Here is a 26,814-nt window from a genome sequence, read left to right on the forward strand (position 1 = left end):
TTCGATCTCGTCTCGCTCCGTCTCGTGCGACGGGCGAGCGCACGGTGGCTGGCGACCGGCGCGGTGCGGCACACGGGCGGATGGGGGAAGTAGTGGCGGTGCGAAGCTGGATAGCAGCAATCAACAGTTTGGGGTAGGGATGCTCCCGCGCTGAGCCAGCCGCGGCCTGGGAACACGAGTGTGATGCGCCAAGCCTACCATGGCCGAAGGGGCAAGGATGGCGCGAGCGCAGCCTGCAACCCGGGCAAGGTGCCACTGCCAAGCATGTCGCGGCCGATGTAGGGGCGCGCCGCCGAGCGTGTAGCGGCATGGGTTGGGGCGTCGGGAAGTGGCAGTGCGGCTGCCAGCAGAGGCTCAAAGAACAAGTATGAAGAAGAAAAGAAAATTCAAAAAGGCTGACAAGTGGGGCCAAGAATGACATGTGGGCTCCACCATTGAGTGTTGCTAACTGTGTGAACTTATTATTATCCATCTCGTCCAGTCTCTATAACCAAACAGCATCCCTCCTAACTAAATACGAAATGGGTTGGACCCAATGCAAAAATAGGGATGTACCCAAACCATCCTACCTAATCCCAAAACCAAACACATCCTTAATTATAGGTAATAAGCTTTGCTAATTTACTGGACCCATTAGGGAGGTTTTATACTTTGCTTTATCTAAAAACCTTATTGTCTCGAAATAAATTCCTAGCGACTCTCCTCAGCATGTGTAAGAGCCTAGTTATGGGGTGACATGGAAGACTTTACTTGCGGGTAAAGTATACGATCTCTGCTAGGGTGTAAACCTGATATATTAGTTGTGCTCATGTTTAAGAACAATTTGAACCCTTGCATAATAATTAAACTTGAAGATGAATTAAATTATAACTTGCTTGTTGCAAACACTGCCTTGGCAACTAGTAGTAGGGTTCTCCGAGCCAGCTCGACTCGGCTTGGCTCGGTCTGGCTTGTTTTCTTAACAAGCCAGCTCAACACAGCTCGTTAACAAAACGAGCAAAATTGCTAGCTCGGCTTAGACTGTTAATAGCTCGAGTTAGCTCATTAGGCTCTCAAGCCGGATATAAATTTGAAATTACTAAGTATTGTAGTAGATCATGCATGTCTGCACTCTTGTCGATTTGATGTTAGTTCTATGCAACTTGCAGAACAGACTCCATGGCCTTGTTTAAATGCAAAAAAGTAAACCTGTAAATATCACATCGGATATCCCGCTATATATTTGAAGTATTAAATATAGATTAATTACAAAATAAATTTCAGAAAACTGCAAGACGAATCTAATGTGTTTAATTAATCCGTCATTAGAGCATGAGTTACTGTAGCAGTTTAATGTCTAATTATAGCCTAATATCGACGTCCAAATAGAACTTTATATTAGACTGCTTTTATTAGGACTAAAGTTTTTTTTTTTCGAGCAGCGACTAAAAAGTTTCAATAAGCAGTGCTCGCCTGCTCGGTGCAAGCCAAATCTTGTGTGAGAACTGACCGAGATGGTCCAAGGCCATTTAAGAGGAGGCACGCACGGCATGTCCCGGGCCCGCATTCCAGATCGTGCTCCCCACCCCACCCCTCCTCGCGCCGAGCGAGCAACCCTCGCACGCGCCCGGTACAACCCAACCGTGTTCATCCCCCGCTCGTGAACCCACCCGAAGTCCACGGCCTACCCCACCACGGCACCACTATTTCCTCCTCGGCCTCGGCTCCGGTTCCCCCCAAACTTTTTTGCCTCCCCTCCCCACCACCACCACCGCCCCCCGTCCCTCCTCCCCGACGAACACGGCACCACGAGCCCCCTCCCGGATTTAGCCATCCTCCCACCGCGGCTGCATTCCTCTCCATTGGTAGGCGGTGGTCGCCGTTCCCGTCAACCCCTCGGCCCTGGGCGCTGATTTCGTCCTCGTTTGTGCTGGTAAGAAGCCCTAAATTGCCGATTTTTCGCCCCATTTAAGTCTGTAGAGCCGTTCCTTTGTCGTGAGGCCTAGAATCCGAATGTTCGCTTATGCGATGACGCCCCGATCCGTCTGGTTTCGTCGCGGATTTGTTCGCTGCGTGGTGGATTAATGCAAATGCCAATTTGGTTTCTTGTCAGGGCTGTTCAACCGAACCTCTCCATTTCACAGAGCGAGTAGGCCGCCGAGAGAAAGTCCATTGTTGTTGTCATTTGTATTGTATATGCGATTTCAAGCCCTCATGCTGACGGGGATGCAGCTGGGCTTTTGCATTCTGCATACTGGCAGTATTGTTTAAGCCCTTGATGATTCGCGAGCTTCTTTTGATGAAGAATGCGAGATGATCAAACCCTGCCCTTTATTGTTGATACATAAAAATCCGCTTCTACACCTTGCTCCTAGAATTCATAGGGGTGGGGAAGAACAAATGATAGGGAGCTGCCTTTCCTCCACATCCGATGGCTGTTTTGGGACCCAAATGTCTCCTGGATGGGCCTCACCCAGGAGTCACTATTATCTTTCACATATTCGTATGTTAGTAAACTGTGATATTGCACACAACTAATTCCCAGTGCTATGACTCGAATAACTTCTTTTTTCTCGAATACGAAGGAGAGCAGCATATCTTTGTATTAAGTGTTGGCCCAGACATGAGAATTTGGTGGAAAGCCCGGAGGTCAGCTTGACCAAGGGCCGCTTGATTGAATCAAAGGCACAATTCAGATAAATACAAGGGAGAGGGCTGCTGCTTATATAGGCAGAGCCTTCACCTACTCCTCTCAAAAGCATAAAGCTTTAACACTTTAGCCAAAAGCATCTCATGATCAACTTGAGAGCCAAGGCAACACACACTGCAGAAAGTAAATGCAGAAATTAAGATACAAGTGCTAGCTTAATCCTATCAATCTGCCCCTTAAGCCTAGCACTACACTATTTTCTTCAGGCCAATCCTCTCCCTCATCTCCTGGAACTTGGCCTTGCCCAGAGACTTGGTGAGAATATCAGCCAGCTGGTCGGCAGTGGGAATGTGGCTGGTCTTGATGCTCCCTTCCTCCAGACAGTCCCTGATGAAATGGAACTTGGTCCTGATGTGCTTGCTCCTGTCATGGAAGACCGGGTTCTTGGCCAGGGCGAGAGCAGGCTTGCTGTCCACCTTCAGCTCCACCACCTCCACTTCTCTGCCCAGGAGCTCCCCAAGCAGCCTTGCAAGCCAGAGTGCTTGCGTTGATGCAGTGGTGGCGGCAATGTACTCAGCTTCACAGCTTGACAAGGCCACCACCTTCTGCTTGACGGACTGCCAGCACACCAAACAGCTCCCGAGGAAGAACATGGTGCCGCTGGTGCTCTTGCTGGTGTCGACGTCGCCGGCCAAGTCGCTGTCGCTGTAGCCGATGAAGCGCGCTGTGTTCGGAGCCCTCCTGTAGTGCAGCCCGTAGTCCAGCGTCCCGGCCACATAGCGGAGCACGCGCTTGGCGGCCTGCTGATGCTCCATCGTGGGCCGCTGCATGAATCGGCTCAGGTACCCGACGACGAATGCCAGGTCCGGCCGAGTATGCACCAGGTACCGCAAGCTCCCCATGAGTCGCCGGTACAGAGTCGCGTCCACCTCCTCCGCGGTGCTCTCCCTGCTAAGCTTCAGCTTCTCTTCCATCGGGGTGGCCGCAGGATTGCAGCACAACATGTTCCCGAGCTCGAGGATGCGCTGTGCGTAGTTGGATTGGCACAGCGTGATGCCCTTGGCATCCTGGCGGACCTCGACGCCGAGATAGAAGCAGAGGAGGCCGAGATCACTCATCTCGAAGCGATCCTTCATGGCGGCCTTGAAATCCTCCACTCCTCTTCCATCCGCGCCGGTGATGATGAGGTCGTCGACATAGACGCCGACCAGCAGCAGATCCTCCCCGCTGCCGCGCCTGTAGACCGCCGCCTCGTGCGCGCTCTGCTGGAACACCATCTTCTTCAGCGTGATGTCTAGCTTCGCGTTCCAGGCGCGCGGTGCTTGCCTCAGCCCGTACAACGCCTTCTTGAGGCGGTACACCTTCCCTTCTTCTCCGGCGACGGCGAAGCCAGGCGGCTGGCACACGTACACCTCCTCCTTGAGGTCGCCGTTGAGGAAGGCGGACTTCACATCCATGATGCACCTTCCACCCTTCCTGCGCCGCCAGCGCAAGGAGAACCCGCACCGATTCCATCCTTGCCACTGGCGCGAAAGCATCATCGAAATCGATGCCTTCTTGCTGCACAAAACCGCGCGCCACCAACCTCGCTTTGTGCTTGGTCACCACCCCCTTCTCATCCTTCTTGAGCTTGAAGACCCACTTCAGAGAGATCGGGCGGTGGCCGGCGGGGAGGTCCACGAGCTCCCAGGTCTTGTTCTTCTCAACAGCCTGGAGCTCCTGCTTCATCGCCGCTTCCCACGCTGGATGGCCCCTGGCCTCCGCATGGTTGGTGGGCTCCCCGGCGTGAGTGAGGTGGAGTTGGGCGCAATGGCGAGGTGCCATGCATGGTGGCGACTCGTCCCCGACGATGTTCGTCACCGTGCGGTAGCGCAGGGGCTCGGCGTCGTAGTAAGCGTCCAGCCGGTCCTCGTCATCCTCCAGCGGCGTAGCCAGCTCAATTGGAGGGATTGGAGTAGAGGAACCCGCCACCGGGGTGATCGGGGACGCCTGGAGCAGAGTATCCGCCTCCTCCTCTGCTCCGGCACTGCTCTGCTCTCCAAGAGACAGAACAGAGGACGGCGAGCGCGGCGCAACCGGAGTCGCAGCCAGGCCCAATGAAGGCGTGCGTGCTCCCCCGGAGCTGAACTCCTCGACGCACTTGACGACGAACTCCTTGTCCGCCGGAGCTTGCACCCCGCCAGCCTTGATCCAGTCCCACCCGCGACTCTCGTCGAAGAGAACGTCGCGCGTGACGCGCATGCACTGCGTCTCGGGGTCGAGGACGTGGTACGCCTTGGCGCCATCAGCGTAGCCGATGAAGATGCCGGGGCAGCTGCGATCATCGAGCTGCGACAGATCCTTGGTGTAGGCGACGTAGCCGAACGTGTGCAGGTGCTTCACCTGCGGCGCCTTGCCGCGCCAGGCCTCGTAAGGCGTCATGCCCTGCAGAGCCTTGGTCGGAGCCCTGTTTAGCAGGTGAACGACGGTCACCACCGCTTCCCCCCCAGAAGCGCGCCGGCAGGCCTCTCTGCTTCAGCAGAGCCCGCGCCATGGCGACCACGGTCTGGTTCCGGCGCTCCACGACGCCATTTTGCTGCGGCGAGTAGGGGGCGCTGTAGTGGCGCTAAATCCCCTCCTCCGCGCAGCACGCCGTGAACTCGCCGACGGTGAACTCCCGCCCATTGTCCGTGCGCAGCGTCCGCAGCTTCTTGCCGCTCTGCTTCTCCGCCACGGCCTGCAGATGCTTGATTGCGTCCGCAGCCATGTCCTTCGACGTCAGGAGCGCCACCCACATGTACCGCGTGGCGTCGTCGACCAGCAACAGGAAGTAGCACCTGCCACCGGGAGTCGCCGGCGAGATGGGGCCACACAGGTCGCCGTGGACGAGCTCCAACGGGTCCTGCGCGCGGTATTGGGCCTCCGACGGGAACGGAGTGCGGCGGTGCTTGGTGATGACACACGTGTCGCAGAACTGGGCGACGTGGTCGATCTCCGGCAGCCCGCGCGCCATGCCGTGCTTGGACAGCCGGTGCAGAGCGTCGAAGTGGAGATGGCCGTACCTCTCGTGCTAGCGCCAAGCTTCATCATCCTTGCGGGCGGCGAGGTACAGGGGCTTGGCCGTGTTGATGTCGAGGACGTAGAGGTGGTTGGCGCCGCGCCGTACCTTGACAAGAAGGCGCCGGCGGTGATCCCAGATCCTCAGGACGCCGTGCTCGATCAACACCTTGGATCCTCCTTCATCAAGACGCCCCATGCTCATGATGGAATTGCGCAGCGCCGGGATGTAGTACACCCCGTGAAGCACCTTGTGCTCGCCGGTCTTGGCCTCGAAGATGATGGACCCGACACCGTGAATCTCCACCTTTGACTCATCGCCGAACCTCACCGTGCCTCTGGACGATGTGTCCAGGTCGGTGAACAGCTCGCGACGGCCAATCATGTGGTGAGTTGTACCAGTGTCCAGGTACCACCCATCAAGCTTCTCGCCGCCACCGGTCTCGCTGTGCAGGAAAGCGTTCGCCTTGGGCTTGTCAATGGCGAGGGTGGTCGACTTGGCGAAAAAGGTCGAAGCTTGCCCCTCGCCGCCGTCCGCGTCGAGCTCCGGGAACCCGCACGCGAGGAACAACGCGTGGTCTTCATCAACCTCCGCCATGTGCGCCGCACCACCACGATCGCGACGAGGTTGGGGGCAATCGCGTGCCCAGTGGCCGGCGCGATTGCAGTTGAGGCAGAGGTCGTCGCGATTCTGCCGCCGATCGCCTCCAGCTCCCGCCTTTTCCCCACCTCGATCCGCGCCGCTGCCTTGATCGCCGCCCTTGGTCTTGTTCTTCTTGCCACCACGGGGGCGACGCCGGCGATCACCATCCCTCGACGACCCGGCGCCTTCCTCCTTCTTCTCGAAGGCCCGCCACTGCTCTGCGGTGTACAGCAGCTTGCCGGCGGCCGCCTCCGTCTCTGGCGCACGATCGCGATCCTGGACCACCTTGAGACGCCCGGTGATGCCCTCGATGGTGAGGTCGTCGAGGTCGAGGAGGGTCTCGATGGAGATGACCAGCTGCTCGAACTTCTTCGGCACGCACCGGAGGAGCTTCTCCACGGCACGCCTCCCGTCCAGGTCGGTGTCGCCTACGTTACCCAGATACGCCAGGGAGGGGGTGTATCCCGTATCGGATACGTATCCGATACGGATATGCATCGGATACGCGGTGGACACGTATCCATGGAGTATCGGCAAAAAAATAAATAAAACAAAATTCCGATACGTGGAAGATACGTATCCAATCCAGCAAACGTCCAACCTGGGCTGCGGATATGCCCAGCCACGAACAGAGTGGAGGCCGTGCAACACGAAGGGGAGCAAAAGGAGAGTCCTGTGCGGGCAAGGTTGCTCGCCAGCTCGCGTGCTCGCGTCGGCCGCCGAACCGCCGTCGATTCAGGCTCCGCCCCCGCCGATTGAAGCACCGCGGACCTCCGCCTTCGCTGATTGGAGCTCCACCACCGCGGGATTCGACCTCCGCCGCCGCCGATTTGATGTCCTCAACCGCCGGATCGACCTCTGCTGCCGTCGATTCGAGCTCCGCGGCTGCCGAATCGACGCTCCGACACTGCGAGCGGAGGTGGTGTGCCATGGAGTAGAGGGCGGACGGGGATGCGGGCGGTGGAGCAGATGGGGATGGGTTGCGGGGAGCGGAAGCAGCTGTGCGCCTGCGCGAGAGCTGAACTGGACACGGATGGGCTGGCAGTCGATTGGGCAGGGCACTGGTACACATATGGTGCTTAGATGGGCCGTGGGCTTTCCTAAGACAATGGTAGTCAGACCAGCATTATTTTTATTTTTATTTTTATTTTATTTTTTAAATAGTAAACGTATCCGCGTATCGGATTGTTTAGGAAATTGCCGTATCCGCGTATCCGTATCCTTCCGATACCGATACACGTATCCGTATCCGTGCAACATAGGGTGTCGCCGTTGATCGCCATCTGCTCCTTCAGATTGGAGAGGCGGAGGGCAAAGTCCTCGACTTGCTCCCCTAGCCGAAAGGTGAGACCTTCCCACTCACCTCGGAGCCGTTGCAGAGTGGCGTGCTGGACGCGCTCACCGCCGACGCGCCTCGTTGCGATTGCCTCCCAGGCATGCTTCGCCGTGGGCTTGTTGGCGATGGACGCCCCCACCTCCGGCGGGACGGCGGCGCAGAGGGCCTCCAAGGCGCGCCGATCCTCGTCGTAGTCCATGTCGCCGTAGCGGACCGCATCCCAGAGACCTCGCGCCTGGAGCTTCACCTTCATCAGCAAACTCCAGTTGTGGTAGTTGGCGCGCGTGAGCTGCGGCCACCCACCATCGGGGTCGCGGTACACCTGCACGATCGGAGAGCGCCCGCGGCAACCGCGACGGCGCTCTAGCGATGGCGAGATGCGACGACGGCGCTCCGGGCTGGGCGATCCTACAGACTTCTCCGCCTCCACCTTGTTGCGCAGCGCCGCCGCCGCAGCAACCGCGGCCTTGGCCGCCTCTGCTGCCTGCGCGGCCGCCACTGCTGCCTCCGCAGCCACAGCCTCCGCGGCTGCCAAGCGCTCCTCCAGGGTCGCTGAACCCTCAGCGCCGGCAGGCTTGCTGCTGGGAGACTGGGCCTTCTTCCCCTTGACTGCATCGGCAGCACGCCGAGCACGCTCGCTGGAGGTGGACATGGTGGCGGCGGCTGGGTGGAACACCTAAAAACCCTAGGTTCTAGATACCATTAAGAGAGAAAGAATAGTGCAATACAAGATTACATTTCCCACCTTGGACCAGGGTGGGAGATGTTTAGAAAATAAAAAGAAACTGTTACAAGAAACCTAAGTCAAAAGAGCTAGACCACAAGACCAGACAACTAAAACATGTGTTTTTCTGAAAGGCCGGGAAGCCATATATCATTTTTGTGACATATTTGAACCGCCTAGAAAATTCTTCTGCCTGATTTATCATGTTCACTATTTACTTGCTTTACACCCATAACTTTCCTGCCATCTTTCTTTAACTTGATTTGCTTTCCTGTTGCAGTTTGCATACAATATTTAAATGAAAGCAAATATGGGTACAAAAGCTCGTCCACCACCAGCTGATGCAGACAAAGGGGAGATTGGCGAAATAGATACAAGGGCTCCTTTTGAATCTGTTAAAGCTGCAGTTAGTTTATTTGGTGAAGTCCGGTTTTCATCTGACAAATCAGCTGCGAGAAAGCCCAAGGCTCCTCAAGCAGAGGTTGTAACTTTTATGTAACCTTTGAGTATTAAAATACTTAACATAGCTACACGTATGTTTGTGCATGCCTAGTTTGACATAACGTTGGGGATGTTTGATCTGAACTTTGACTTACATACAATGTTAAATAAAACAATCTTATAGTTCTTAAGCCTTCTTTGATCCCAAAAGTACTGGATTCATAATTTACGTCAGGAAATATGATCAGGTAGTCTCTGACTCCCTCCAAGGGAATATACGTCTAACATAGATATTGTTAGTCTAGTTGACCCAAGAAGGATCAGATGCTAATTTTCATGTTTGTCTCCATTTATGTCCTATTACTTATGATACACTGTTTGCTTAACTCTATTGGCTTTTCTTCTATGGAAATGAAATTCTTCCCCATTGTTGAAAATAATTCTTTATGTTTTAAGTGTCGTTTTCATGTAATGGAAAATTAAACCTACTAGATTTGACCGTGTAGATCTGCCTTGGGCCACCTGAATGCACCAAGGTTCAGATGATATTTGGGAAGTTTTGATGTTACCCATTTGTAACGTGTCCGCATGTCAGTTTTTTATTTTTATTTGGAAAATCTCTTCCACTCAACTATAATGATGGGAGTGTTTACTCCTGAGCATGGCAATGCATCTCTTTATTTTTTTTCTATTTAGAGAGTTAAGAGCTTTTCATCTTTATAGCATTTTTAGTTTGTATATATATATATATATATATATATATTTCTATGAGTAATATAACTTTCATTTTGCCTGCGTATATTCTTTTTAACCATCCATTTGATATAAATAGGCCTTCTGTAGTGATGTGTCTTAAGGAAAGAAGATTGTCTTGCACTAATTTTGCAATGCACAACTTTTGATTGATTATTTATCTTGATTACATTAATGCTTTAGTTCATATGGGAATGTTGGCATGTTGCACAGTTGGCGCAATTGATCACAACATATCCCTTTTCCTTTTTTTCAGGACTTCTTTAGTGAACCTCAAGTGCTTACATGAAGCCATACTATAGCTAGTAAATAACGAAAGTTGGATTCTTGGATAAATAAGGTTGCAATTTATGTAATTATTTAACTGAGAACTTTGTTTGAAAATTAAGTTGATTTGTAAACTATTTTGGTTTTAAAGGGACAATATAACAAGGAACATCAGTTAAAAATAGGTGCTGCAATTTTTCTCAAATCTGGTGTATTTAAGGAAGCTATGTGTACATGTAGTTTAACATTTAATGAACAGACAGGTATAGATCACATTGCCCAGTGTTGATCACTTGATTGTTAACCAATTATAGAGGACCACAAATTTTCTCACTCCACCATCTTTTAATCGTGGCAGTTTATCTAGTACTACAGTTTGGAGTTAATTCTTTGCCTGTTGACAATTTTCGTTACTCTTATTTCAAATATAGTCTTTCAATCTGATTTCTCCTTTGTGTTTTGCCCCTCAAGTTATATTGCTCAAGTCTTATAGTCTAATCTTCCAGGCTTTCCATGGGTAGACTTGATCTTTTTGTTGCCTGGTTCTCTAAATATTAAATATTACCCTAATACCTTGTACTTTTGAAATTATATTTGTCACAGAGGGTGTTAGCTAAGGAGACAGAGCTGCACCTGGCCCAGAAAGAGTTGAATAAATACAAGGAACAGCTGAATAATGCTGAGACAACAAGAGTACAGGCCCTCTCTGAGCTTGAGAAAGCTAAAAAAACTGTTGAGGAGCTAACCACCAAGCTGGATGCAATCAACAAGTCTAAAGAGCTAGCCATTCAAGCAACAGAGGATGCGAAGGCTCGAACCAAGCAGCTTGAAGGTGGCAGCTCAAATGAAGGTCTTGGCACAGATGGTCCTCTGAAGCAGGAACTGGAAAGTGCAAGGGAGCAGTATGCTGTTGCTTTGGCAGACCTTGATGCAGAAAAACAGGAGCTTAGAAAGCTCAAGAAAGATTTTGAAACCTCATTGGATATGAGGTTGTCTGCTGCTCAGCAGGAAGAGGAATCACTGCACACAACTGAAGCCAACAAGGAAAAAGCTAATCAACTTCGTAGTGAGATTGCAGAAATTCAAGAGTCACTTATGCACGTTAAGGCAGCTACACAGCAAGCACATGAAGAGGAGGCACAGATCCGTGCTGAGAAGGATGTTGCTAGGACCACATACAAACAAGCTTTGGAAGAAACACAGAAGAAGTTGTCATCTTTGAGGAATGATTTTGATCCTGCTGCTTATGAAAGTCTCAAAGAGAAGTTAGACCAAACCAATTCTGAGATTGCATCTATGCAGAAAAAGATAGAAGATGCTCGGGCTCGGGATTTAGAGTCTGTTGCTATCGTCAGCACAGAGTTGGACGATGCTAAGGAAATGTTGCAGAAAGTAGCAGAGGAAGAAAGTTCTCTTCGGGGTTTAGTCGAATCACTGAAAGTTGAGTTAGAGGCTGTAAAGCAGGAGCACAATCAGCTCAAAGAGAAGGACACAGAAACTGAATCAATTGTTGGGGATCTACATGTTAAGCTTCAGAAATGCAAGTCGGAGCTTGAGGCAGCTGTAGCTGCTGAGTCCAAAGCAACATCAGCTTCTGATGACTTGATGTTGGCCCTTCAGCAGCTGTCTTCTGAGTCAAAGAGTGCCCTGCAGGAAGCTGAGATGATGCAGAAGAGCGCGGCAGAGCTAAGAGACGAAGCTGAAAAAGCTAGGGTTGAATTAGCTGAGGCTGAGCAAAAGTTGCAGCTTGCTTTGAAGGAAGCAGAAGAGGCCAAGGCAGCTGAAGCAAGGGCCCTTGATCAGATCAAGGAACTCTCAGACCGAGCAAGTGCTGCACGAGCCTCAACTTCAGAGTCTGCAGCAAATATCACAATCTCAAAAGATGAGTTTGATTCTCTAAGCCGAAAGGTCGAGGAGTCAGAGAAACTGAGTGAGATGAAAGTTGCTGCAGCTATGGCTCAAGTGGAAGCTGTCAGAGCCAGTGAGAATGAGGCAATCAAGAAACTGGAAGCTGCCCGCAAGGAGATGGAGGACATGGAATTAGCAACAGAAGAGGCACTGAAGAGGGCAGAGATGGCAGAGGCAGCCAAAAAGGCTGTAGAAGGCGAGCTTAAGAGATGGCGCGAGAAGGAGCAGAAGAAAACTGCAGAGGTGCAGCCTTCCACAGGAGCACAAGAAGTTTCAGGTGCATCTCCACCTGTACCACAGGGTTCTGCTGGGAAAGCATCTGAGAAGAACGAGGGCCACCAAAGGAATACCAGGATGCTACTGAGGAAGAGCTTTATGCTGCCAAACATCACGAGCATGTTCCACAAGAAGAAGAGCCATGCTGGCAGCAGTTCTCCATCGTACCTTCCTGGCGAAAAATCTGTGTAATCTATCTGAAGCTCTTGTTTGGGAGTTGAAATTTCCAAACTCGAACGCATGGTCAGATACTATAATCTGTATAATATGCTTGTAGTTGCTTGCGCCTTGCAGTAAATCACTGGCATAATTTTATATATGTATGTTCTGTCTGTTTCTTCAACATTTGCTGGACCTCTCATGAGTACATTATACCCCTGTAACACTGTTACATTTAAGCCAGTGTCCAAAATACGTTCTAGTTCACAAACTTCCAGACTAGTGTAAGTAGAAGTATCACACTCGTTGAGTTGCTGTGAATTTGCATACATGAATTGTGGTTTCTACATATTGTAAGTATTGTTGGAGTATGTGCACCACTGGCTGTCGTATATGTAGAAACATACATCCCAGTGAGTGCACAACTGTTATACAAAGTCTCAGCCAGTCAGGACCCGTACAGGTATAGCGCATAATTTGTTGCTTCTGAGCATGCGCAAATTGCAAAATAAAAGAATGCTAAGTTAGTTTACGCTTCTTTCATTTACAGAGCTGCAAACTAAGCTCACATTCAGATATAATGTAGGCACAAGGTGTTGGGGGTCGGGGTATGTGGTGAAGTCCTTGCTTTTCCGAGGATCCTGCATAAATCACCTCACAGGTTCAACAAAAGTAATAGCCTGCTTCACAAGGGTTCCCCGGAAAATGTATGTTATAGTGCATTTCCTCCAAGTTTCCTGCAAAATCATATCCACCAAAAATGGGTCGAATTGATGGGTTTATATAGGAGCTACTTCAAACCCATGCAAAGGAGACCTGTACTTGAAGTAGCATTAAAGTAAATCCATCTACTCAATCCTTTCAAGATTATATTTCACCATCTTCTCAAGGGTACTTCGGAAGTCGCTTCTCGGAAGGCACTGCAGATTTTGGATGGCCAAATCACCCTTCTCTCTGGCAAGCTCATGTGCCCTCCTTATTCCACCACTTCTATGAACAAGGTCTATTGCAGCAGCTAACGAATCTGTCTCACTGAACTCAGAATTGATGATCTCCCTCAGCTTTGGTTCATCTTGCAAAGCGAAGATGACCGGAGCCGTCAGGTTTCCCTTTGCCAAGTCACTTCCTGCTGGTTTGCCAAGTTGCTCAGCTGATTGGGTGAAGTCCAGGATGTCATCGACTACCTGGAAGGAGAGGCCAAGATTCCTGCCATATTCATACATTTGTTCACAAATTGCGGTGCTGACGCCACTGAATATGGCGGCTGATCTTGTGCTTGCTGCTATCAGAGATGCAGTTTTGTAGTAGCTCTTGAGAAGATAATCGTCAAGGGTGATGTCACAATCAAACAGAGTGGACGCTTGTTTTATCTCACCACTTGCGAAGTCCTTGATTACCTGTTATTTCAGCACAATGTATGGAAATAAAATCAAGTCCAGTCTTAAACAAAGTATGAAACTGCTCAACTCCTCCCTTACCTGACTGATCAGCTTTATAACTTCAATGTTTTCTAGGTTTGCAAGGAACCAAGAAGATTGCGCAAACATAAAATCACCAGCAAGTACAGCCACCCGTGTACCATATAGCTGATGAATAGTTTCCTTCCCTGAAAACGAATCAAGTCTACATTAACTTTCAGTCAATTGAAACTTAGGCCCTACTTCCCTAATAAAAAAAAACTCGGCCTGCGAGGGGGAAGAAAACCCTGAGCATTGAATAAGAGAAGACCTCTCACGCAGGCCGAGAAAACCCCTAAACCTCTGCCTCGCAGAAAACCCTGAGCATTGAATAAGAGAAGACCTCTCACGTAGGCTGAGAAAACTCCTAAACCTCTGCCCCACGCTTACACGGGGGCGCCATTACCCATGTGAGTGCGGGCTGGGACCTTCCTTCATGCTTTGGCGTGGCGGCAGGCGAAGGGATTTTTCTTAACCCCAACCTGAAATTCACTCCCACCGGGAGTCAAACCGAGGACCTAAGGAGTGCTACTGAGGCCACCTAACCAATCCGGCTAGGCACCCATTCGCCCTACTGCCCTAATGAACAAGATAGGTGTAACATTGAAAATAAATATTAGGCTGCCAATGTGGTGAGGACTGGGGAGGTTGTTTATCCTCTTGTAAACCTAGGTTCACACCTAGGACCCACTTGAGTGTTCAAAACCTTTCTTAAGTCAATAAAAAAAATTCCTTGCTAAAATTTCAAACAAAATGTAAATGATAACATGAAGACTGCAATTTTGTATGATGATTTTGTTTTATTACAATCACCTTATAGCAATGCGAAAGAAAAATGTAGTAACAGTTGAACTCCCAAAAGAAATCATAATTCCCCAATTGATCAATGCCACCAACATTCGAAATGTTTCCAAGAAAAAAGATCAGTAGAAGCAAATGCATATATAAAATGAAAAGAAAATGAAGAGCAATTTTGTTCACAATATTGCTGGCATATTTGAACATAACATAATATGTACCTCTTCGCATCCCACTATCATCTATGACATCATCATGTATTAAACTTGCAGTGTGAATCATCTCAATAATCTCTGCTAAGCGTTGATGTTCTGTACTTAGCTCCCTGGATTAAAAAAAGTAGTCTCAGACAATAATTTCAAAATATTCCCTTAAAAATAGTAAGGTTGCAACAAAAACAAAGAGGACTTACGACAAACCAGCTAACTCAGCAGTTGCTCTAGACACCAGAAAAACTAATGCTGGTCTTAATCTCTTCCCACCGGCACCAAAAATTTGTTCGGCCGCAGAAACCAAAACTGGATTTTCTGCACCAACAAGCTATTGAAGTCATGTTAGGTGTTATTATGGCAGCTATGAGCCCAATTTGACAATGTCTTGCCTTGTACATATAGTGATTCAGTGGAACAAATTTGGATGAAAAAACAGCAGCAACAAGAACTAACTATCTAAAGCGAATTGCTTTATGAGTTAATCTCCAACAACCCAGCATTCATCAAATGTGGAGTCAATGCATCAAAAAAAGATAAGATGGTTGATGCTTAGAAACCCCCTCTTCGTTGCCCCCATTGGAAGACACCCATATATCCAGAATCTACAAAGGGGACATCCATGTTGTGGCGTCAGTGCAGACAGTTGTGACAGTTGGGGCTCGGGTACTCTCAGACCCTCCTAGAAGCACTCTGCCGCTAGGAATGGTAGAAATTACAAAGTGGTATCATGTAGCATAAAGAACCAATGCATAATTTTCAGAACAAGGTGAGCCACACCCCTGAAGGGAATAAGTCTTGTACTCTTGGTCTCTGTGGGGACTGCAGCATCTCCTTTTTTGCTGCAGCATGCAGTGGGTTTGTGCTGCCCCTAGAGGACAGCATCTTGGATTGCTTTTTAGTTTGCTAGGACAGCTGCAGTTAGTAGGACAGCAGCAGTTAGCATCTATTTTTCTAGGACAGCAGGAGCATCTTAGACTAGGCAGTTAGCAACTCCTTGGCTGGCTGTATATATGTGTGGCCACCCCTCCCGTTGGAAGGCATGGCTTTGAGTTTGTGAATGAAGAAAACCCAGAAAATTGCCACAAGTTCATTGTCATCCTCTCAGCTCAATGAGAGTTAGAATTGAGCTTCTAACATCTGGTATCAGAGCCGTACTTTCCTGTAGGTTAGACATCTCCTGCACTTCTCCCTCCCAAGCAGCAGCTAGCACAGCAGCAGCTAGCACAGCAGCAGCTAGCGCAGCAGCAGCGGCAGTTAGCGCAGCAGCAGTGGCTAGCGCAGCAGCACCTGCTGCACCCTCTACTCCACCTTCCTCACCCGAGCAGACGAGCAGCAGCTCGTCTGAGGCTGCGTCTTCTCCACGCAGCAGCCCCCTGGAGGCGCGCCATGTCCGACGCACCGTCTCAGCGCTCGGTCGCCTCGAGCGCACGGCGTCAGCGAGATGCCGAGCTCGCCGCGGCAGAGGAGCGCAGGCGAGCGACGGCACAAACCGCTGCAGCAGCGGCGAGGGCGGCCAGGCTGGCTGCAGCGGAGCTGGCGGCGGCCAGGGCGGAGGATGCAGCGCATGCGGCGGAGGATGCAGCGCATGCGGCGGAGGTCGAGGTTGAGACCTTGCGCGGCAGCCTCAGCGGCTCCATCGCCGGCGACGCCACCGCCGACGAGGACCTTGAGGAGTTGGAGAGGGAGAGAGCGCGGGAGCGGACCGCGCGGTGGGCAGCAGTCCACCCCGGCGGCGGCGGCCTAGACGGCGGCGCGCCCGGCGGCGGTCCAGGGGCCCGCGCGCCCGGCGGCGGCTTAGATGGCGGCGGCTTAGATGGCGGCGCGCCCGGCGGCGCGCCCGGCGACGGTCCAGGGGCCCGCGCGCCCGGCGGCGGCCCAGGGGGCGGCGCGCCCGGCGGCGGAGGCGGCGCCCCTGGCGGCGGCGCGCAGGGCAGTGGCGGCGCTCCTGGCTGGGGTGCGCGCAGCGGCGCCCCCGGCTACCACGGCCTCCAGGCGTTGGTCAGGGACGTCGGTCCCGGTGGTGGGTGGCCCACCCTCACCAAGACCAACTACGTCGAGTGGGCCGCAGTCATGGAGGTGAAGCTCCAGGTGCGGCATATATGGGAGGCAGTCCGGTACGGCGACGTCGACTACGATGAGGATCGACGGGCGCTGGATGCTCTCATCGCAGCAGCCCCGCCCGAGATGCAGTTCACGTTTTCCAAGAAGCGAACTGCCAAGGAGGCCTGGGACTCCATCGCTGCGGCACGTATCGGCAGCGACCGCGCCCGCAAGACCACTCTCCAGGCACTTCGCAAGGAGTGGGAGAACCTGGCCTTCAAGCCAGGTGAGGATGTTGATGACTTCGCCCTCCGTCTCAACACTCTACTGCAGAAGGTGGTGCAGTTCGGCGACGACACCTACGACGAGGAGAGAGCCGTCGAGAAGCTCTTCCGCTGCGTCCCCGAGAGGTACAGGCAGACCGCTCGCTCGATCGAGTCTCTGCTGGACCTCTCCACCATGACGATCGAGGAGGCGATAGGTCGCCTCAAGGTCGTTGACAGCGACGAGCCACAGCCTCCCTCGGGAGGCATCTCCATCGGTGGGAAGCTCCACCTCACTCAGGAGCAGTGGGAGGCTCGGTGTGGTGACAGGAGGAGGGGGGAGCCCTCTTCCTCGACTGGTGGCCGCAAGCGCGGCAAGCCGCGAAAGGGGCGCGGAGGTGCCCAAGCCGGGGCACGAGGGCGCGCCGAGGGTGGCGCCCGCGGAGATGCTCAGGGCGGCGCCGCTGACAGGCCCAAGGCGGCACGAGACGACGCCTGCCACAACTGTGGCAGGCCCGGCCACTGGGCCAGGGACTGCCCGCAGCGGAGGCGTGGGGGCCAAGCCCACGTCGCGGAGGCCCAGCCGGATGACGAGCCGGCTCTGTTCCTACTCCACGGGGACATGGAGCCGCAGCCGGCGGCACCGCCTGTCACCGCTCTACTCCACCTCGACGAGCCGCGTGCCCGAGTTCTCCTCGGCAACGGCTCCGACGACGATAGGGTCGATGGCTGGTACCTCGACTCCGGCGCCACGCACCACATGACCGGGCGGCGGGAGTTCTTCTCCGACCTGGACGTCGACGTAGGTAGCTCCGTCAGGTTCGGGGACTCCTCCGCCGTGGAGATCAAGGGCGTGGGCTCCGTGATCTTCACCGCCAAGTCCGGAGAGCACCGGATGCTCAACGGAGTCTACTACATCCCGGCGTTGCGGAACTCCATCATCAGCCTTGGGTAGCTCGATGAGAGCGGCTCTCGCGTGGTGATCGACAGCGGGGTCCTCCGCATCTGGGACCACCGTCGCCAGCTTCTCGCCAGGGTGGTTCGAGGGAAGAACCGCCTCTACATCCTCCATGTCGGGGTGGCCCAGCCTCTTTGTCTTGCAGCTCGCAGGGACGACGAGGCATGGCAGTGGCACGAGCGCTTTGGGCACCTCCACATTGAGGCCCTGAAGCGGCTCGGCGCCAAGGAGATGGTGCGAGGCCTCCCGTGCCTCGACCACGTGGAGCAGCTCTGCGACGTCTGCGTGCTGACGAAGCAGAGGCGGCACTCCTTCCCCCAGCAGGCGAGCTTCCGAGCCAAGGAGCGGCTCGAGCTCGTACACGGGGACTTGTGTGGCCCGGTGACACCGGTCACACCAGGAGGACGGCGCTACTTCCTGCTGCTCGTCGACGACCTCTCCCGCTTCATGTGGGTGATGATCCTCGGCAGCAAGGGAGAGGCTGCGGACGCCATCAGGCGTGCTCAGGCTGCTGCGGAGGCGGAGAGCGGCCACAAGTTGCGCGTGCTGCGCACCGACAACGGCGGCGAGTTCACGGCGGCCGAGTTCGCGGCGTACTGCGCAGATGAGGGCATCCAGCGCCACTACTCCGCGCCGTACAGCCCGCAGCAGAACGGCGTCGTCGAGCGGCGCAACCAGACGGTTGTGGGGATGGCCCGGGCCCTCCTCAAGCAGAGGGGGATGCCGGCTATCTTCTGGGGAGAGGCGGTGGTGACGGCCGTCTACATCCTCAACCGCTCGCCCACCAAGGCACTCGACGGCATGACGTCGTATGAGGCTTGGCATGGGCGCAAGCCGGCGGTCTCCCACCTGCGGGTCTTCGGCTGCCTCGCGTTCGCCAAGGAGCTTGGCCACATCGGCAAGCTCGACGACAGGAGCACTCCGGGAGTGTTCATCGGCTACGCGGCGGGTTCGAAGGCCTACCGCATTCTCGACCCGGAGACACAGCGTGTGCGCACGGCGCGCGACGTTGTGTTCGACGAAGGGCGAGGATGGGCGTGGGACAAGGCGGTGGACGACGGCTCGGCTCCGACGTACGACGACTTCACCGTCGTGTACGTCCACTTCGAGGGAGCTGGGGGAGTAGGCAGCTCTTCTTCGCCGAGCGTGCCTACCCCGGTCCCCGAGCCTCCACCGACTCCGGCGCCCGCCACACCGGTGGCACCACGCCCTTCAGCTACGACTCCGGCTGCGCCGAGTTCCTCAGCTGCACCACCAAAGCCGGCGACGCCGCGCACTCCAGTACCGATAGCCACTCCTCCGGGCCCGTCTACTTCGACACCTGCTCGTGCTGAGCACAGTCCGGTGGAGTTCGCTACTCCGCTCTCTCACGACGAGGAGCGCGTCGACGCGTACCATGATGGCGAGCCGTTGCGGTACCGTACGATGGAGGACCTTCTCGGTGATCAGCCGGTGCCAGGACTGGTGCCTCACGACCTGGAGGCACAGTTGCACCTCGCGTGCGACGACGGCGAGCCTCGGTCTTTCGCAGAGGCCGAGGGACACGCGGCATGGCGTGCCGCGATGCAATCGGAGATGGACGCGGTTGAGAAGAACCGCACTTGGGAGCTTGCTGATCTCCCTCGCGGTCACCGCGCGATCACCCTTAAGTGGGTGTTCAAGCTGAAGAGAGATGAGGCCGGCACCGTCGTCAAGCACAAGGCTCGCCTGGTGGCACGAGGTTTCGTGCAGCAGGAGGGAGTCGACTTCGACGATGCCTTCGCTCCCGTGGCACGGATGGAGTCCGTGCGACTCCTCCTTGCGCTAGCTGCCCAGGAGGGCTGGCGTGTCCATCACATGGACGTCAAGTCGGCGTTTCTCAACGGCGACTTGAAGGAGGAGGTCTACGTGCACCAGCCGCCGGGGTTTGCGATCCCCGGCAAGGAGGGTAAGGTGCTACGTCTGCGCAAGGCCCTCTATGCCTTGCGGCAGGCCCCGAGGGCGTGGAACGCCAAGCTGGACTCCACGCTCAAGGGGATGGGCTTCGAGCAAAACCCGCACGAGGCGGCCATCTACCGGCGGGGCAAAGGAGGCAATGCCCTGCTGGTGGGTGTCTACGTCGACGACTTGGTGATCACCGGCACCAAGGATGCGGAGGTGGCGGTGTTCAAGGAGGAGATGAAGGCCACCTTCCAGATAAGCGACTTGGGGCCTCTCTCCTTCTACCTGGGGATCGAGGTGCACCAGGACGACTCCGGGATCACACTTCGACAGACCGCCTACGCCAAGCGCGTCATCGAGCTCGCTGGGCTCACCGACTGCAACCCAGCCCTCACTCCGATGGAGGAGAGGCTGAAGCTGAGCCGTGACAGCACGGCGGAGGAGGTGGACGCTACTCAGTACCGGCGTCTTGTGGGGAGCCTCCGCTACCTCGCCCACACACGGCCGGACTTGGCGTTCTCCGTTGGCTACGTCAGTCGGTTCATGCAGCGACCGACGACGGAGCACCAGCAGGCCGTGAAGAGGATCATCCGCTATGTTGCGGGGACTCTCGACCACGGTCTCCACTACCCGAGGTGCCCTGGGGCGGCACACTTCGTCGGGTACAGCGACAGCGACCACGCCGGCGACATCGACACCAGCAAGAGTACGAGCGGGATCCTCTTCTTCCTCGGCGAGTGCCTCGTTAGCTGGCAGTCGGTCAAGCAACAGGTGGTGGCCTTGTCCAGCTGCGAGGCCGAGTACATAGCGGCCTCCACCGCGTCGACTCAGGCGCTCTGGCTCGCTCGACTGCTTGGTGATCTACTCGGCAGAGACACTGGAGCAGTGGAGCTCAGGGTGGACAGCAAGTCCGCTCTGCCCTTGGCGAAGAACCCCGTTTTCCACGAACGGAGCAAGCACATCCGGGTGAGGTATCACTTCATCCGAGGCTGCTTGGAGGAAGGAAGCATCAAGGCGAGCTACATCAACACCAAGGATCAGCTTGCGGATCTGCTCACCAAGCCCCTTGGGAGGATCAAGTTCCTTGAGCTTTGCTCCAGGACCGGGATGGTCCAACTTTCCCACAAGACGACGCACAAGGCTTAGGGGGAGAATGAAGGGAATAAGTCTTGTACTCTTGGTCTCTGTGGGGGCTGCAGCATCTCCTTTTTTGCTGCAGCATGCAGTGGGTTTGTGCTGCCCCTAGAGGACAGCATCTTGGACTGCTTTTTAGTTTGCTAGGACAGCTGCAGTTAGTAGGACAGCAGCAGTTAGCATCTACTTTTCTAGGACAGCAGGAGCATCTTAGACTAGGCAGTTAGCAGCTCCTTGGCTGGCTGTATATATGTGTGGCCACCCCTCCCGTTGGAAGGCATGGCTTTGAGTTTGTGAATGAAGAAAACCCAGAAAATTGCCCCAAGTTCATTGTCATCCTCTCAGCTCAATGAGAGTTAGAATTGAGCTTCTAACAACCCCCATTTAGCATAGTTTAGGTTCACCCCTGCATGATCTCAAATCCGTAACCTCTCAAAAAATCAAATATACATCGTTCCTCCCACTGATTCTCTACTTTATTGTTGAAAAGTTGCAGAATGTTCTCATTTCTCAACACCGGGGTCCACCATCCCACAACATTTTCTTTTCCAGGTGTAGTAGTTAATATATCTGTTCGACATCATTATTAAAATTGTACTCGCTCCATCCTTCCTTTGGTTTATTTGTTTTTGAAAAGTTCAAAATATATAAATTTTGACACACTAGTCAAGTTATATTTCCATATTTAATGCATGAAAGATATATCGAGATTCGTATTTCACAAAACTTTAATATGATAATGAATCTAAAGCCATTGATGATATATCGCAAGAGACGTTGATGGTCAAAGTACACGTCTAAAGACTACTCAATCCTAATACACCTTATAAAAGAGAAATAGAGATAGTACTTGATTTGAGGAACTTGGCAAAACTAAAGCAATGTAGGATGCAACAACCAGTAGTAGTTAACATTGATAGGATCCTTTGGAACTGATTTGTAGGCAAGACATGCTCAAATTTAACTCTGAATGCAGCCGCAAGAGTATTCCATGACATGTCTGGATCGTTTTTCAACTGTCAGCTTTACTACAAATGCACCAGAACAAGAAGAAACATTTGGAGTGAACATAACAAAAAGGGTGCATGTGACGATTCGGACAGCAAGAAACTCACCGATTTGAGATTGTTGTTAAGCTTCAGCAAATCGTCCGAGACGACCTCCAAAAGCGAGGACACCAAAGTACGCTCGGAGATGGTCGCCGCCGGCACGTTGACCGCAGCAAGACCTGTACAGACATATACAAACCGAAACTCAGCACGAATAATCCAACGCCAGTGCCCTGCGGATAGGACGCAGCTTAGTGGTACCAGAACCCACAGACACGGACCTGGCTGGCTGGGTGAGACAACGAAGCAAACACCTGGCGCGCGCCGTCTGTACGCCGCCCTGCCGCCGGCCCAGCTGCACCGGATGCGCTGCAGGCAGCGGGTGGAGCACAGGCCGACCGCGGCCGTAGCGCGGCGGGAGAGGTGGGAGGTGGAGGCGAGGGAGGACGACGGCGCCGCCATACTCCTTGGGTGCCGGTGGCGACAGCAATGCGCGGCCACGGGCGCTTTTGCACTTCTTGGGGGGTGGGGTGGGGGTCCGGGGGCGGGACCTGTGGCGTGCGTGCCTGGCGGCGTGGCTGAGCTGGCGGCCGTGGCTTTGTATGGTCCGCCCGCCCCTTATCGGTGCCCATGGGATAGGGCAACCTGGGCCGTGGATTCGGCCACGTCGGCGCAGTAAGCTTGGCGGTGCAAGAGCAGCTTAGCAAGGATTATAATTTCGCTTGGCGGTAAGACAAGAATTATAATTTCGCTCGCTGCCTGTGGTAAGATGAGGCTCGGCGCATGCAGCTGTAGTGGTGGACCCCACATCATCAATGCTTTTTATAGACTTTGCAGTAGCAACAGTAGCAACCAATAACAGCCAGCGAAAGGTGGGAAAAACTGCAACAGTAACGCGAGTCACCCGCTTGAACCGGCGTCTTGCAACACGCCCGCTTCTTTCTCTCTTATTCTTTTTCTCCCGCTTCAGTCGAATTTAGCTGGCTCATGGACAACCATAATACTTGATTTTGCACCGGTGCTTCAAATGAAGTAATATTTTTTCTTCACTGCTATAGTAACTCCGTCGGAAGAAAATGGTAGGAGACAAGTTAGATACTAATGAATATTTTTTAGAAGGTAGGACTTGTCATACTTAGCTATAGAGAATTTTGATCTAGATGGCATCTTGATAACGCTGGTGATGCTCTAAGGACGGCTTGCATGGATGGGCCGGAACTTATATGTTACGGTGTGATTTCGAAAGAAAATGCGAGTAGTGAAACTGTGAAATTATATAATTTTCACTTCCCAGTCATTTACCTTTTCTATCCGAGCTTTTATATTAACCATTGCTGAAAAATCAGTTTATGAATGGAACCATCTCCCATATCTAATTTTTCTAAAGGATCGACTGATGTAAAACTTTGTCCTAATTTATCTATACCATCAAAATCTTCAATGGCTTTACACGTATCACTCGCCCGATAGTGCTCAATTCTTGGCTGCAGCCATTCTGAACTGGACCGGTCTGATCGGTCATGTCAGTCGTCGTTCTAACCCATTATGCTTATATCAAATAATTTAGCTGATTCTCCATTGGCTTTAACACAGCTGGGATGAAGCCATCTTTGGTACAACTGACTAGCTTGTAATCAGATAGGTCCATGCCTGATAAACACTTGATGTTATCATAAATACCAATAGATGTCAAATTGGCTGTAGCAATAAAGGATGAAATGTCGCCATGGACCACCTCTATCTCATCGCTGATCCACTGAATTAAGAACTGATTCATGGTAGATGGAACACATTGATTTGTGTGAATCCAATCACGCCCCAAGATTGAACTGAAATTACCTTGCACCTCTGAGACGAATAAGAGATTGAACTAAAATTACCTTGCACCTCTGAGACGAATAAGGCTATAGCAAGCAGCCCCCTTAGTGCCATTGGGATTACCCCATCCAACACCACTGACAATCATGTTCATCTTGATCAGTTCCTCATCCTTCCCACCGAGCTTCTTGAATAGTTAGTATGACATTAAGTTCACAATAACTCCACCATCAACAAGCATGCGGGAAATTAGTTTTCGATTGATATGGCCCCTCATGTAAAGAGGTTTCAAATGGTTATCGGATTCCTTAGGCTTATGGAATACATCATCACATGGCCCAAACTAAAGATGAGCCACATCCTCCTCCAGAACCACGAAGTAATCTGAAGACAAATGCACCATATTAATCTTCATGTTGCTGCATAATCCACTAGCTCCTCATATTCTCGTACTGAAGACGCTAGTGGTGTTTCTTCATCACAAGGAGTCGAAATGGGCATCGTCAATTCGGCTTTCTGCTTTGCTGCAGGCTCGATTGGTCTGACTTGTTGCTCTGGGCGGTCAAACCGACTAGCTGTACCGGCCAGACTTGTCGACTGGGGCGGTTCAACCGATCTTGCTGGTTGGTCAGCAGCTTTGACCCTCCATGTTTTACTCTAAGGGACCATAGGCATGTACTGGTTGAACTTTTCATCCCTTAGCTCTCTGCCTCCTGCTCCTTCTTCTTTTGAAAGCGCAAACACTGCAACTTCCTCTTTTGTGTACGAGTCAATCCTGGAAGAGACCACCTTGGTTGAAAGTACTTGGACATTGCACTGCTGCTGCTAGCCTCATGATCATTGGCCATGGCAAGTTTCTGGACAGAAGCATTGACCGATTTACCAAAAACCATCGGTCCCTTGCCAACGTCCTTAATGACAATGTTCACATCTTCAATATGTACAACACTATCGGTTGTGGTCTCCCCTGAGTCAACTTCTTCCCTCTTCTCCGTGACATACACCTATCTTGATGCCTGTGGTGCCCACAGCATAGTCGCATACACCTTTTGAGGAGGGAATAGGGTGGTGGGATCACCTCTGTGCTTGCCGTACTATCCCCTAGGAGATGTGGGCTTGCCTTGACGCGGAGGTGATCCCGACATCTTTTTTAGTGGCCGATATCTTGGAATGACCTTTTGATTTATGTACTTTCTTAAGAGCTGATCAAAGGTAGTTTCTGCTTTGCAAACTGTCCTTGCACCTTTGATTCATTGATCTTTCAAGTACAGACCTCTGGTCGCATGGGCTTGATGGAACTGTCTTGCCCCCCCCTCCCAAAAGCCTTTACAATATTTTTGAGACTCCTTCCCATCAGGAGTCTTTTTCAGCACCACTTCTCTAGCTAGAATCTTGTCATTGACATTCTTTGGCCTTTCCTCACCAATGATCACATTCTTTCCGTTGGCTCCTTTGGCTTGCTCTGGCCAAATGAGCACTTTGGCATGGGAATGATGCCTTATCAATCTGCATCTCCGACAAAATCACAAAACCAGTCGTCCTTTATTAATAGTTGATTATACTTGTCGATGGAAAACATTACAGTTGTTAGTCTCATAAGATGAAGAAATATGTCACTTGCAATATGCACACCGCTTTAATTTCTCAAGTGGCGGTATGGCAATATAACCTAATGTTTCCATTTTTAAGTAACTCATCAAATATGCGAACACACATAGAAACATCAAAGGTGAATGTATTTCATCTTGTGGATTTTTTTGAGTTGGCTTAAGTATTTGGCCAAGAACATGGTTTGGCCTTTGATGGCCAAAAAAACTCAGCAGCATAGACTCCCTTTTCCTGATCGTCCGAAGTATCAGATTCACAATCAACAACATATGTGTTGGACCGATGAGTTTTCGAGCTCTATTTAGCATTTTTAAATTTATATTCCAGATTTAAAGCTCTAAACTAAAGCTGGCTAAGTGAATACAAATTAAAACCCTCTAGTTTTTCTTTATAAAATGTGAGCGCAAACCACAAAGAGCCAAATCTACCGAATCCTTTTCCGAAATAGACAAATTGAAACAACGGTTTTTATATCTTCGAACCTTCTGAAATAATCAGATATGGATTCATCTCTACCTTGTCTAACCGATGTTAAATCAGTCGATTTCACTTCATTGTCCCCACTATAAAAGGATCATGAAATTTCTCCTCTAATTCCTTCCAAGAATGGATTGAATTTGGGGCCAATAAAGAAAACCAAGAGAAAGTAGTTCAAGTTAAAGATAGAGAAAACAAATGAACACACAAAGCATTACTAGAGCTAGCTTCTCCAAGTTGAGCAACTTATTGACTAATGTGTTCCCAAGTAGTTCTATTATCATCACCACTAAATTTATAAACTCAGGAACACGCCAACCAGTGGGGTAAAAAACTAATTCGAAATCATCATATTATGATTTTTTTATACAAACAAGATCTGCCCATATGCACTCACAACTTGGTTTTCATCATGTTATCTAGATCTTCCCTCAATTTAGCAAGATCAGCTTCATAATTCCTGCTTGTGGACGCTTGCGTGTTAGAAACTAGATGATGTGTCATGGGGTCAGCTTGTGCCATCATCTATACTGAACTAACAGGTGCGAGCTTCAACAACTCATTAAATACATCATTCGAAAGCGGCCCATGATAGATACCCGATCCTTCCAGAGGAAAAGATGGCACGCTGTATGACACAATGGTGTAAGGGGGCTCGAAAGAATTGACGTAATTGGCACAGGCGTTACAAGAATGACCACCAATGCACCGGTTTGATTGGTTGCCTGGACCGGTCTGCCCGATTTAGTCGTGTTCCGCTGTACCATTTGTTGTGGTAGGGTTTGCCCTGCAAAATAGTTTGGCAACGTACCATACAATAGTTCTTGTGCTGATGTTGGTGCAATCGACGCATCAAGATCAGCAGCATTGAAAGAATAATTACGATCTACAGTTTTTCCATTCGAGAG

The 26,814-nt window shown here is 51.9% G+C and overlaps 3 protein-coding genes across 5 annotated transcripts; 1 reads left to right on the top strand and 2 right to left on the bottom strand.

Moving 5' to 3' along the window:
• The first annotated feature begins 1,646 nt into the window (after nt 1-1,646).
• On the top strand, nt 1,647-12,686 carry LOC120665996 (WEB family protein At5g55860-like). Its single transcript, XM_039945760.1, has 3 exons — nt 1,647-1,912; nt 8,649-8,849; nt 10,433-12,686. The coding sequence occupies exons 2-3, from the start codon at nt 8,667-8,669 to the stop codon at nt 12,203-12,205; spliced, it is 1,956 nt and encodes a 651-aa protein (XP_039801694.1). The 5' UTR covers nt 1,647-1,912; nt 8,649-8,666; the 3' UTR covers nt 12,206-12,686.
• Nucleotides 5,125-8,296, bottom strand: LOC120667824. The gene is made up of 3 exons (XM_039947818.1): nt 7,672-8,296; nt 5,570-6,736; nt 5,125-5,528 (listed from the first exon to the last, which is right to left on the bottom strand). The coding sequence occupies exons 1-2, from the start codon at nt 8,294-8,296 to the stop codon at nt 5,679-5,681; spliced, it is 1,683 nt and encodes a 560-aa protein (XP_039803752.1). The 3' UTR covers nt 5,125-5,528; nt 5,570-5,678.
• On the bottom strand, nt 12,458-22,572 carry LOC120665997 (probable solanesyl-diphosphate synthase 3, chloroplastic). Of its 3 annotated transcripts, XM_039945761.1 has the most exons (6): nt 22,285-22,572; nt 22,070-22,182; nt 14,840-14,967; nt 14,649-14,752; nt 13,651-13,778; nt 12,458-13,569 (listed from the first exon to the last, which is right to left on the bottom strand). In XM_039945761.1, exons 1-6 carry the CDS (start codon nt 22,463-22,465, stop codon nt 13,021-13,023), a joined length of 1,203 nt encoding a protein of 400 aa, XP_039801695.1. In that variant the 5' UTR covers nt 22,466-22,572; the 3' UTR covers nt 12,458-13,020. The 3 variants fall into 3 exon arrangements, with proteins under 3 accessions (XP_039801695.1, XP_039801697.1, XP_039801696.1); XM_039945763.1 differs by lacking the exons at nt 22,070-22,182; nt 22,285-22,572 and adding an exon at nt 21,853-21,967 and having other exon boundaries at nt 14,840-14,954; XM_039945762.1 differs by lacking the exons at nt 22,070-22,182; nt 22,285-22,572 and adding an exon at nt 21,805-21,967 and having other exon boundaries at nt 14,840-14,954.
• Between the last annotated feature and the right edge of the window lie 4,242 nt (nt 22,573-26,814).

The sequence above is a fragment of the Panicum virgatum genome, chromosome 3N (assembly GCF_016808335.1).
Source record: "Panicum virgatum strain AP13 chromosome 3N, P.virgatum_v5, whole genome shotgun sequence".
In the NCBI taxonomy this organism is placed as follows: domain Eukaryota; kingdom Viridiplantae; phylum Streptophyta; class Magnoliopsida; order Poales; family Poaceae; genus Panicum; species Panicum virgatum.

Excerpts from the sequence above, each read along its gene's own strand:
- LOC120665997 (XM_039945761.1), bottom strand. The coding sequence starts at position 22,465 with ATGGCGGCGCCGTCGTCCTCCCTCGCCTCCACCTCCCACCTCTCCCGC. Across the intron at positions 22,183-22,284 it reads TGTCTCACCCAGCCAGCCAG|GTCTTGCTGCGGTCAACGTG; the intron begins GTCCGTGTCTGT and ends ATGTCTGTACAG. Across the intron at positions 14,753-14,839 it reads GCTGAGTTAGCTGGTTTGTC|GGAGCTAAGTACAGAACATC; the intron begins GTAAGTCCTCTT and ends TTTTTAATCCAG.
- LOC120667824 (XM_039947818.1), bottom strand. The coding sequence starts at position 8,296 with ATGTCCACCTCCAGCGAGCGTGCTCGGCGTGCTGCCGATGCAGTCAAG. Across the intron at positions 6,737-7,671 it reads CACTCTGCAACGGCTCCGAG|GCGACACCGACCTGGACGGG; the intron begins GTGAGTGGGAAG and ends TGGGTAACGTAG.
- LOC120665996 (XM_039945760.1), top strand. The coding sequence starts at position 8,667 with ATGAAAGCAAATATGGGTACAAAAGCTCGTCCACCACCAGCTGATGCA. Across the intron at positions 8,850-10,432 it reads CCAAGGCTCCTCAAGCAGAG|AGGGTGTTAGCTAAGGAGAC; the intron begins GTTGTAACTTTT and ends TATTTGTCACAG.